We start from the raw sequence: 12241 nt of genomic DNA, 5'->3' as shown, positions 1-12241 counted from the left end.
CTGGTCAGTGCTGACCTGAACCTGCTGCGGCCTGCTGGGTGGTGCGTGGTCCGTCTCCTTGACCGGTAGAAGGGGTGCTCGTCTCAGTGCTGGCGAGCTGTCCCCTCCACGGACCTCGTCCTGCGGGGAAAGCCGCCTTCTGTCCTCCCCGGCCCTCCTGCCCAGCCCCTGCCCTGATCTCGGAAGGCGTGGTCGCCTGTAACTGGGGGACAGCGTGGCCCAGTGTTTCTTGAACTAGGAACGGAGGCAGAGAGCCTCAGTCTGATTTTGGCGAGCTGCCATTAATGGATGTAAAGACATATCTTTTTTCTTTTTTTTAAGAGAGGTATTTTGGCTATAGGGGATGTGTGATTGCCAGGCAGAGAGACAGAGAGAAAGCGAGAAATCACCCCCCAAGCAGGATGGCCACGTCGCAGTCCCTTCTCCCCCATGTTCTTCCTGGGACTTGGGGCATGCATGCACATGCGCCTGGTGTGATTTTCAATTTGTCAGGTTTGGGACTCAAACCGCAATTGGCCATGTGAGAGTCCAGTGCCTTAGCCACTGTGCCACCTGCTGGCCCCAAACTTCTTCCTTTTCGCGGTTTCAGGAACGTCTCAGGATGAAGCCTCATTGGGTCTGGGAAGTCATGTCTTTCCTCCTCCCTGGCCCCCCAAGAGCCCATACCTGCGGCTAGGAGTCTGCATGTCTGATTGGCCAGGCCTGGGTCATGTGATCCCTTCTGGGGCCAGAGTTGGTCCACCAGGGACTGGGAGCAGGGGCGAGGCCTGGGGACTAGGCCACCATGCTGGGCGGGTAGGAGAGATCTGGGGGCGGGCTGCACCCCACACTATGGGGACTTGTTACTCAAGCAGCTGTGAGCCTCTGGGAGGGTCGAGGTGGGGATTGTCACCGGGAAGGCTGGCTGCTTTACCTTTTTTGTTTTTTTAAGAGATTATTGCTATAGAGGGCATACCTTCGCCAGAGAGACAGACCGAAAGCGAGAAATCACCCTCTGGGGGGGTGCCGTGCATGCCGCAATCCCCTCTCCTCCATTCTCTCGGGATTTTGGGTATGCATGCACGTGTACCCGGCATGAGTTTTAAGCCGCCGGATCCAGGATTCGAACCACGGTCAGCCTTGTGGTGGAGCAGTGATGTAACCATTACGCCCTCTGCTGGTCCCAGCTTGTGTTACCTTTTAACCCATCTTGGGTGAGTGAGCTTGCTGGCTGCGGGCTGTCAGCCAGCACCGTGGCCGAGGGCAGCAGAGCCCTATCTAGAGGGTCACTGGTGTCACGTCACGTCTTGTGACGGGCTGCCCTCCCGTGGTCACCCCAACAGGTATCGCAAAGTCTCATGAGGCTGATGGGCCTGGCCCTGCACACCACAATCACCTGAGGAATCTAAATCCACTCCGGGGTGGTGGGCAGCAGGTGGCCTGGTGGTTAAGCACTGGACTCCCTCATGGTTGATCACGGTTCAAGTCCTGGACCTGGTAGCTTGAAACTCATGCTAGGTACCTGTGTGTGCGTGCCCAAAATCCTGACCGGAGAATGGAGGAGAAGGGCTTGGAGCGTGGCCATCCTGTCGGGGGGGCGAGAACGCACTTTCTCTCTCTCTGTCTCTTTCTCTCTCTCTGGTGAGCACACACACCCTATAGCAAAAATCTCAAAAAAAAGAAAATAAATAAAAGATACTCTGGGGCCAGCCGGTGGCCTAGTGGTTCGGCAGCTAGATCCCACAGTTTGAATCGCAGACCCAGTGGCATGAGAGACACGCCAGGCAGGTGTGAGCGTGTGTCTGAAGTCCTGAAAGGAGAAAGGGAAGGAAGAGGAGGGACTGCGGCCCGACTGCCCGACGGAGGGTCTTCCTCCCTGTCTCCTCCCTTCTCCCTGTCCTGGGTGCACACATGTGCACTTTGCTGAAGTTAAAGTGAAAAGAGTATAAACCAGAAGTGATCTCTCCTGCTCCCCCCACCGAAACAACACCTGGCCCCATGCGGCTCTGGCTTGGATGCCTCAACACGGATCGCGCCATCGCGCCCGCTCGCGCCCGTCCACTGGGCCAGTCCCTGGGCTCTGACGCCGCGCCACTGTCGGGGGAGCCCCTTTCCTCAGGGCCAGGCCTGGACGGGCTTGGCCGGTAGCTCGTTCGGGTGGCCTTCCGGTGACTATCTGCTCCGGGCGTACCGAGGCCTTAGTCTCATCACGGCACGCAGGGCTTGTGTATGTCCTGCCAGAGTTCAAGCCCGGGCCCTGCGCTTCCCAGTCCCGTGATCTTGGGCAGATCCCCCACCTCCCCTGTGTCAGCCCCCTCCTAGCACGGGGTAACCACGCTGGCACCCACCTAAGCTGGGCCAATGGACGCTGATGGGGGAGAGCCCTGCTGTGGATACGGCCACGTCCATCCCAGCTCTGCACCCCCTGGCCCCCAAGAGGGTCCCAGTCACTTGTGCCAACCTGTCATCTCCAGGGCTGGGCACGGGACCTGGGAGCGAGGCTGGCTGGGCAGGCCTCAGGCAGGGTGCTGGGTGAGGACACAACCCTCTGCCCCATTTCCAGCTCACAGTTGCTGGGTAGGAAAGGAGCTTGGTGTTGACAGATCATTTGACTTTATTTTTTTATTTTTATTTTTTTGAAGAGGTTTTTGCTATAGGGAATGTGTGCTTGCCAGAAAGAGACAGACAGAGACAGAGAGTGAGAAATCACCCCCCAGGGGGATGGCCACACTGCAATCCCTTCTCCTTCATTCTTCTCTTGGGATCTTGGGCACGCACGTACACGCACCCGGCGTGAATTTAAGCCACCGGGTCTGGGACTCAAACCGCGGTTGACTACGTGGGAGTCCAGCGACATTTGCATTTTGCAACGTGGCTGTCTGTGCGGTGGGTTACAGGGCACTATTGCTCAGTTGTGTCAGCCTCCACCTCAGAGAGGCCTCCTCAGTGGTTTTAATGGGTTGCCACCCTCGTTTTCAGAAGGGGGAGGATCTTGTGCACTTACTGCGCACCTGCTGTGTGCCAGGAGCCGGCAGGGGTATGACATTCGCACTCACTTTGTTCCCTCTGAGAGCCTGCCCTGCGAGTGGGAAGCATAGTGTTCTAGGAAATGTGGGGGTTCACAGAGTCCTGCAGAAAGAGGGTTAGCCAGCCTTCAGTCTGCGTGGCCAATTCAAATCTGGGCTTTGACAGCATGCTGCCTCCCGCTTCCTGAAAGCTCTGTGGGGCGCTGCTCCAGGGCTGCCGGGCATATGCACCTGGGGCACCCGCCCTGGAGGTGTCTGGTCTTGTCCTCCGTGTTCAGAGGCGTTGGCAGGCATTCCAGGACGAGCCTGCCAGGAGAGAGGTGGAAAATCAGGATGACCTAAGGACGTGCTCCACGGGAGGGCGAGAGCCTGTGTCTGGAGGCTCAGGCTCCAGCTCCAGCCCAGGCCCTGGGAGCCAGTCCTGGCCTGGAAGCCGATACATTCTCAGACCCATCGGGGCCCAGCGCTCAAGGTGACAGGGGGATGAACCAGAGCTCTTCGGACCTGCTTCTCCCGGGAGGCCCTGCAGCCCGTGTGTAGGTTCTCAGACGGGGCCTCGTGGGGGTCACGTGCTTCTGGGGCAGCCCCCTTAGTTCTGGGGCTGCCCCACGGCCGTGGTCATGTGCTGTTCCTCCTGACGGCTCATTTCCCTTTTCTCGAACTCACACGTGCAAACATGCGTGCGCCCCCTGGTGTGACTCCATTGTGCAAACGCTGCTGAAAGGAGGAGGTGCAGGGAGGCTGGGGGGCTGCCAGTCCAGCCCCGCGCCGGCAGCCCCACCTGGGCCGAGTGTCTTCGTCTTCGTCTCTGCTCTCCTGCCCCTCAGGTCTGAACCCTGACTTCCAGGAGTGGGGAACCCCACGGTTCCGTCCACACTCCCTGCTCGAGGCTGTGCTGGACTGGCGGCCACTCCCATCCGCGTCGTTCCCGTCAGGTTCTCCTCCTTTCTTTCCTTTTCAGGAAGATTTTTGCCATAGGGTGTGCGCGTTGGCTGGAGAAAGACAGAGACAGAGAGAGGGAAAGTGGAAAATCACCCCTCAGTGGGGGTGACCTTGCCGCAGTCCCTTCTCCTCCATCCTCCTCTTGAGATTTTGGGCACGCATGCACACGTGCCTGGCAGGATCCTTTAGCTGCTGGGTCTGGGACTCGAACCATGGAAGGCCATGTGGGAACCCGGTGCCTTGGCCACCACGCCATCTGCTGGCCCCTCAGTAATGTCCTCTATTACCCCAAGTGCCTGCTTTTCTTCGGACTTCTGTTTAGATGTCCTCTGGAAGTTTCCTGTGAGTCTGCCATTGACTCCTGGTCTGGCGGGGGCTCGTGACACCTGTGCACGCCCAGCACGGGCTTCTCTGGAGCAGCCGTAGTGCCCACCTCACCCACCAGGCTGCAGGGCCCTGAGGAGGCCATGCCTGCCCAGCTCGGGGTCTGCTCATGGTGATTCGCAGCCGCCACGTCACATTGTCCACGCGTGTGGTTGAGGATGTCACGGGAGTGGACCAAGCGTCGGGGCAGCTGTCTACCCCTCTTCCCCTGGTCACCTGTGCAGAGCCAGCTAGCCAGCTCCTGCTTCCTTACTTGTTGTGGGAGGGCCTGTGTGCTGGCCGGACAGGAGAAAGCACCTGCAGGGTCATGGTCACGCTGCAGACCCTTCTCCATTTCTCTGCCCCGTTGGGGTTCAGGGCACACACATCCACCTTCCAAGCCACTGGGGCCTGGACTCGAACTGGGATCAGCTACGTGGGATCCCTCTGTCTTTACCACTAGGCCATAGGACTGGCCCTGGGCAGGGCTATGGGATCTAACTGCTGTTCTTTGCAGCCACGTTTCAGAAGTCTAAGTGGGACTAATCAGCACTAATTAGCAGCTGGCTTCCCGTCAGGCTAGCCGGTCTCCCATGCACAGTGGTCACGCGTGGCTGGTGGCTGCAGGCTCACGGTGCAGCTCGGTGGCACTTCCACCACGGCAGGGTGTTCTCTGGGCACGCTGCCCCGGGAGAGGCCTTTCTGGGCGCACAGTCCCTCCTTGGTGTTCTGGCCGGTGAAGCGGGTGCCTGTCGACTCCTTACGCCTGAGCGTTTGCCTCTCCCCGGCTGCAGGATGCCCGTCAGAGGTTCCGCTCTGTGCTGGTGGAGGCAACGGTCAAGCTGGACGAGCTGGTGAAGAGAATCGGCAAAGCCGTGGACGACTCGAAGCCGTACTGGGAGGCCCGCAGGGTGGCGAGGCAGGTAAGATAGCCCCGCGGACGTGCCCTGCCCCTCCTGAACACTGCCATGCCTGGAGCGCCTGGGTTTGCGTGTCCCACCATGCCATGGGACAGTGTGACGGAGCGCCGCGCCCCAGGCCAGCCTTTATTCCCCCTCCCCCAGCTGGCCTCCTTCCAGTTCTCGGTGCGGGTGGGGGTGTGGGTGCCGCAGGTGGTGCCTGGGTCCCCGTCCCAGCTGGGCTGCTGTGGGGACACGCGCTGCGTCCTGGACAGGAGCGTGTCGTACCCCACTTCCCCCCGACGGCACTCGGGAGCAGGGCCACGTGACCCCTCCCTCGCACACTGCAGCCCTCACTGTCTGGCCGTCCTGGTCGCTACCGTGTTGCTAACGGAAAACCCCCAGGAGCTGCACTGGGAGTGGGGGCTGATCTGACTCGTGGCTCTGGTGGCCGGAAGGCTCAGGGGCTTGCAGCTGGCATCTGGCCAGCGGCAACATGACCCACCGAAGCAGAGGGTGCCGATGCACGCACAGACAGTGTGGGCGGCTCCTCCTAACAGCGTCGGTGGGAGCCGAGTTCTCCTCCGGAGAGCCTGGACTTGGCTCCGGGGCACAGCACTGATTCGGGAGGCCTGTGCCCCCGTGGTCCAGCCACTTCCCACTGAGACCGGATTCCAAAGCAGGAACCTTCAGGGGACACACCGTTACCCATACCGTAACCTGGTGCTGTCCTGGAACACAGGTTGATCAGCTCACAGGCTGGAAGCCGGGGCACGGCTGCTGGTCTCGCAGGGTCCCGTCGATGTCACGCGAGCAGGGCAGCTGCCCGTGCGTCTGCTTGTCCCGGTCCCCTTCCTGCTCCTCACAGGCCCCCTGAATCACCCCTCCCCCTTGGCACAGGGAGTTACGTCTCAGTACCCTGACAGCCGGCTGCGGCACAGGCACTTGCAGGCATGTCAGGCACTTGAGCCACAGCGGGCCTTTAGCCTTTTCCTTCTTTTGAGACACTGGCCCTTTGTCCTGGAGCCCAGGTAAGAGCTGAGGACGGGGCCAGGGCATTGCTGGGGGCTGCATGGAAACTGGCCCCATCTCAGAGCGCACCTTCCTGTCTGCCTCGATGGGATGCAGTGTGCGGCCGTGTCACCTCCCAGCCTCGGAGGGCCAGCAGAGGGGCGTGGGAGGAGCCCCAGCAGTTCTCGTGCCCCCTGAGCGCCTGACCTGGGCTAGGGGTTACCCACATTCCTCAGCGCACGTGGGCTTCTCAGCTGGTGTCTCTTCATGGAGCGCTAACCCCATGGTGCATCTTAGGAACTCAGAGTTCCCAAGACACGAGCCGTTGTACAAGTCGTAGCTCACTGACAGACATCAGGTGTCGTCCCTGTGGTTCCGTTGTGTCAGCCTAACAAGGCCGAGTACCGTCAGTGGGTGGAAGTGGTTGACTTGACCAGGGCTTAGGACTGTCACCGGGTGAGCGAATTCCTAGTTCCCTGGACATCCGCTCTCCCAGTAGAGATGGAGAAGGCTGGTTTCTGTGACAGAGACAGGCAAGGAGAGGCTACTACGAGTTCGTGCTGGTTCCTTCGTTTCGTTGATTTGCGAAGCGTGTGTACTTGCTGGAGAGGGGGCGAGAGCGAGCGAGAGAGAGGGAAAGTGAGAAAGTGCCCCCACGAGGCACGCCACGCCAGTCGCTTCGCCTCCCTTTCTCCTTTGGGATTTTGGCACACACGCACGGGCCCAGCATGCTTCTCAGGCTGTCGGTCTGGAACTCAGACTGCACAGCTGGCCTCGTGAGAACCAGCCACTTCCACCGCCATGCCGCCTGGCCCTGCACCAGCTGTTCAAATGCGCCGCCCGCTGCTGGCTTACCTTATTCTTTCTGTCCTAAACTCGGAACTGGGAGGAGGAGGGACAGGACACACTGCAAAATCTGTAATCCTGTGTAGGATCACGCTCTTCTACTGTCACTAAAACGATGGCCCTCCGCGGCTGTAACCCAGCCGGGTGCAGGGCTTAGCCGAAGGCCGGCCATGCTGTCCTGAGGCCCTTAAGGTGTCAGTGGCCCTCGCCCTTCTCCTTCGTCATGGTGTGCCACGGACATGAGGGGCCGCCCGGCCTGCTGCTCTTCCCCAGGCGTGATGGAAGGTGCTGTCTGCAGATGCCGAGGGGCAGTGATGCCAGTCCTGAGCACCAGCGCCAGTGCAGACCTGCTGCCGGGCGCTGCGCAGGACAGCCACAGCGTGAGCCCTTCGGAACGAACGAGGGTTGACCCCAGGGGAGAGGAGTCAGACCGCCATCGTCCTCCCGTTTCCTGGTCCACGCTCCCCCGAAGTGTCCCCACAGAGCACCCCCGCGTTGCGCTGACACTCTCCTGAGAGTCCATGCATGGGTTCGGGGCGCGCCCTCCGTGGCCTGAGCGAGGCTTCTGGCTGGACCCTGCCAAGGCGTGGCCTTTGTTCCTAGCCGCGTGGCTGCCTGAAACCTCGTACCCCAGTCCTCATCTGATTGCGTCCCACCAGGTTTGGCCACGCTCCATCTGCCCCCTCTGGGCCCTGCCCACTCTGGCGTCCAGAGAGGAGGTGCCTTCCCTACAAGCTTCCTTCCTGTCCCCACGGGGCCCACTTCCTGGGCATCCCTCTCAGGGGTCTGTGCCCCAAACGCCCCGAGTGTACTTCCTGCTCCTGACCTGGAGTTGATGAAGGGTCCAGGCAGGCTGTGGGGCCTGGCCGTGTAAGGCCTGGACAAGTACTGAAGGGGTCCAGAAAGCTCCTCCTCTTTTGTTTTACGAGGTTTTTGCTGTAGGGTGTGTATGCTTACAGGAGAGACAGAGACAGAACGTGAGAAACCACCCCAGAGGGGATGGCCATGCCACAGTCCCTTCTCCTCCATTCTCCTCTCAGGATCTTAGACACATACACACACACACACACACACACACACACACATGCCTGGAGTATTTTCCAAGTTGCCGGGGCTGGGATTTGAACCGTGGTAGGCTACATGGGATTCAGCTCCTTTAGCAACTGGGCTGCAGGACCAGCTCTTTTGAAAGTTTTTAACCTGATTCTTTTTAACCCACAAACACCTACTGAAAGCAGCCCCTGGGCCCGTGCCGACTGTGGTCTGTGAAGGGCCCCTGGGCGGTTGTGTGGCCTCCCTACTGGGGCTTTCCTGCTTGGTCCCTGCTCAGGCTGGGAAAGAGGTGACCCAGGGACCTCCGGCGGCAGTGGCAGCTGCGATCCGCATGGCCGTGCTGGTGTGGAGCCTGTGTTCCCTCTGGCATCGTCCTGACCCCGAGTTTTCACGGCCCTCCCTCCTCCTCAGGCTAGCTCAGATGTCACCGTGTCAGCGAGGCCTCCTCAGGCTAGCGGACCTAAAAAGGGAGCTCCTGGCCACCGTCCCCGCCACCTCGCCTGCCCTCATCGTGTCCCTTCTCCCCTGTCACGGCGTACCAGGGACACGAAGGACGCCCTGGGATGACGGGGACGCAGGTCTGTCCACTGTCGTGTCTGCGGTTTCAGGACATGCAGGTGTTGGTGTCGAGCGAGTGGACAGACTGGTGATGCTGGGGGACACCGACAGGCCAGCATCCCTCCCTGCCCCCGTGGACACAGCTTCTTGCCATAGGGCCTCTCCTCCCCGCTCCCTGCCTCGGCGCTCAGTGCAGAGAAGACAGGGAGGACTGGCCCCTGGCTCCTTCTAGCCAGTCCGCCTCTCACAGGTGGGCGGCCCAGTTGGCCTGGGGGCCCTAGCTGTCGTCTGAGCCCCACATCCTCTTTGATGGGGGCGAAGGGAGGAGGGCGCCATGTTGGGGGGCTCCGGGCCTGCAGGGAGGTAGGCCATGGCAGCCCTCCGCCCTGTCATCCCTCCCCTCGCCAGTAAGGACACCCTCAGGCCAGTTGCTGGGGCCCTTGTGCCAGCCGGTGGGTCACCACGTCTGCTTGGCTAGTGCCTGGGTCCCAGGGTCATTGACTCTCAGCGGCCAGAGCCCAAGGGGGTGCTGAGGGCACTGTGTCCGTGAGCCGTCTTCCTTCTGGAGGGTGGGAAGGAAGAAGGGGAAGGTTCAGAATGACCCTGAGCCCTCACTGCAAGGGCCTTCGCTAGTCTGTAGCCAAGGGGCTGGACGAGCTCAGGCCGAGGCCGGCCCGGATGTTACACTCAGCTCTGTGGTTGGGGCTTGCTGGACTCGGCCGGCTGAGGGATGAGCTTGTTTGTGTAGAATGTTCCTCTGACCTTCCTGAGGTATCCGGCCTACCTCCAGCCGCTGCCAAGCGGGGCTTCCTGTTTTCTTCCTCTGGCTGTCTCCCACCCCTCCTCTCCACATGGCTCTGCGTGTGCACAGCAGGGATGTGTCTCGGGAACCCCTCGCAGTGTCATAGTTCTCTCACGGGCCTCGCAGGGGCTGCGGCTGAGCATCAGCACCTCCTGGTCATGAGCGGAGACCAGCTCGGGCTGCCCGTGAGCCGTTCCGAGGAACGGTGTGTTCGGCAGCAGGACCCCGCGTGGGCCTGGGTCTCGGCTTCATTAGGACACTTGGGAAATGGAGCAGAAGAGGGAGAGGGATGAGTCCCATCACCTCCTGCCTGCCGGGTGCCGGGCGCGCTTCCTTCCCTCCCCATCAGGGCCCCTGCCACAGCCTCGGCGTTCTCTGGCTAGAAACCCACGTCCGCCTGCTCCACATCATCTCGCCGAACAGCAGAGGGGCCTCCCCAAGAAAACAGCCTCTTCTGCAGCTCGGTTTCCTGTCGAGGATTTGCAGAGACCTGCGGTGGTCGGCCAGTAGAGGTTGGACCTGTCCGTCAGTCTGTGCGCTGACCAGATTGTTCCTGAGGTTCACGTGACTTCCCCCAGGAGCACACAGTGATGTGCTGTGTGGAAAGTTGGGTCCCACGTGGCTGCCTGTGGTTCGAATCCTGGCCCTGGCAGTTTGATTAACGTGGTGGGTGTGCGTGCCCCAGATCCTGCTGGGCCGGAGGAAGGAGCGGGAGAAGGGTTACAGCAGGACTTACGGGGAGCTTTCGCACCCCTTCTTGTGTGCACACGCGCCCGCTGGCAGTAAAGAAAACCTGAAACACACAAGCATCAAGTCCAGATCTGTCAGGAGGAGGAAGAACACGGCACCCTCCTCCTCACCAGCTGGGGGCCCAGGGAGCTGGCACTGGCTTACTGGAGAGCTTTGTCCTTGAGCTCAGGCTGGCTTTGAAGGCTGTGTTGTCTTTGCAAGCCCGTCTGCCAGCGGTGTGCGGTGACAGTCCGCCTAGGGGCGGGCCTGTGACTTGAGAGATGAGGCGGGGGGCTTCCTTGGCACCCGGATCCCAGCTGCTGTCACCGCGGCTTGGGGCCTGGCTTTTTCCTTTTTCTTTCTTTCTTTTTTTTTGAGAGGTTTTTGCTATAGGGCACGTGCGCTTGCCAGAAAGACAGAGAGAGACAAAGAGACAGAAAGCGAGAAATCACCCCCCCGGGGGGATGACCACGCCGCAATCCCTTCTCCATTCTCGGCATCTTGGGCACGCACGCACACGCGCCCAGCGTGAGTTCAAGACACCGACATAGCCATTACGCAACTGCTGGTCCCAAGGGGCCTGGCTTTTAAAAATAATCGCCTGGGACCAGCAGTTAGTGAGGATGGGCTCCCAATGGCTCTGGGGGTTGGGAGTTCACCCTTTCAAGTGTGGAAGGTAGGCCAGCCCTGGGGCTTAGTGGTTAGGGAGCTGGAGCCTGCATGGCCAGCCATAGTTAGAATCTTGGCTGCGGTGGCTTGTGTGTGTGTGCGTACCCCAAATTCTGAGGGGGTGGAGACATGGAGGAGAAGGGACTGCGGTGTGAGGAGCCCCAGGAAGGGCGCTTTCTCTCTCTGACTCGCTCTGACAAGCACACACACCGTCTGGCCGTTAGGAAACAGCCAGGAAGGCTGCTGGGGGGAGGCACCCGTGCTCGGTGGGCCGTTGTCTGCGAGTACTCAGGGCCGGGGCTGGTCTGTGGCAGAACTGTGGGAGAAGGGGAGTCGGAGACCAAAAAAGGAGGAGGGAGCGGACAGCCCTGACTGTCCTGGCACGGCCAGCGCTCTCCATGCCGAGGGACTTGTTCTGATTTTACACTTTGCAGGGAAACAGACTGAGGCTCTTGTCACGCTGCCACGGCCCTGGCTTACGAGGCCCCCTCAGCGCTCAGTCTGTGTGGGCAGGTGCTCTGTACTCACCTCCACGGGCCTGGCGAGGGGTGGTGGTCGGGGCCTGGTCTGCCTGGTCCTGGGCTGGGCACCTAGGAGGCCTTTTGTGACTGTCTGCACCCTGAACACGCACTCACGGGGACATCCCTGGCTGGCAGGTGGGAAAGCAGGTTGGAGGTCATCCGTGTTATTTCCCTGTGTGCCCCGGCCTTTCTGGGCAGGGGTGGCTGAGGGGATTCGAATCCAGTAGTCCAAGGCCCTGGGGAGCTGCCTCCTCCGTGGCAGTCTGCCCCAGCCCTGGATGCAGCCCAGCTGCTCCTGCCTCCCTCTGTCCCAGCCCCCCGCTGGCAGTTCTCACAGTGGGGACCTGGGGACTGGGGCTGGCCCCTACATCCTCCTTGTGCCCTGGTCACCTTCCTTCTGGGTGGTCACAGGCCAGAGCCTGGGAACTGCGTCATCCCTGCCCGAGCTCAGGGCACGCCAGGGAAGTGACGGCAGGTGGACCCAGGGACTGATGTCCCCGAAGGAGAGCAGATTCTTAACTTGGCCTCGCCTGGGGCTCCCACCCCGGGTGCAGGCTCTGGGGACGGAGCTGCTGCCTCTGGAAGCCTAGAAGCTTGGGCTGGGACAGGGTCGGGAGGAGGTGGCAGCCCGTGACCCAGGCTGAAAGCTGCTGACCCAGCTGGGGCTCTAGCGTCAGTCGGTCTGGAGGCGTCACCTCACCCCCTGGAGCTGGCCCTGGCAGGGGCTGGGATTGGAGCGGGGGTGGGCGGTGTGGCTGGTCTGCCGGAACGAGCTGCTTGACCCTTTCTTGCGTGGCCAGTGGCGGGGAGCCAGGGATGGGGGGGCGGCTGCCAAAAGAGGGG

At 61.1% G+C, this 12241-nt stretch overlaps 1 protein-coding gene across 1 annotated transcript in view; it reads left to right on the top strand.

Moving 5' to 3' along the window:
* Positions 1 to 12241, top strand: part of SH3BP5 (SH3 domain binding protein 5) — a gene marked incomplete at its 5' end in the record, with an annotated part of 54618 nt that overhangs the window by 14520 nt on the left and 27857 nt on the right. Inside the window, 1 exon segment of the mRNA XM_014585083.2 lies at positions 5105 to 5233. Coding sequence (XP_014440569.1) covers positions 5105 to 5233 — 129 coding nt within the window.

Source organism: Tupaia chinensis, unplaced genomic scaffold (genome assembly GCF_000334495.1).
Source record: "Tupaia chinensis unplaced genomic scaffold, TupChi_1.0 Scaffold148822_2, whole genome shotgun sequence".
NCBI lineage: Eukaryota > Metazoa > Chordata > Mammalia > Scandentia > Tupaiidae > Tupaia > Tupaia belangeri.
The sequence above is the reverse complement of the archived record's forward strand: the minus strand, read 5'-3'. Positions and strand labels throughout refer to the sequence as shown.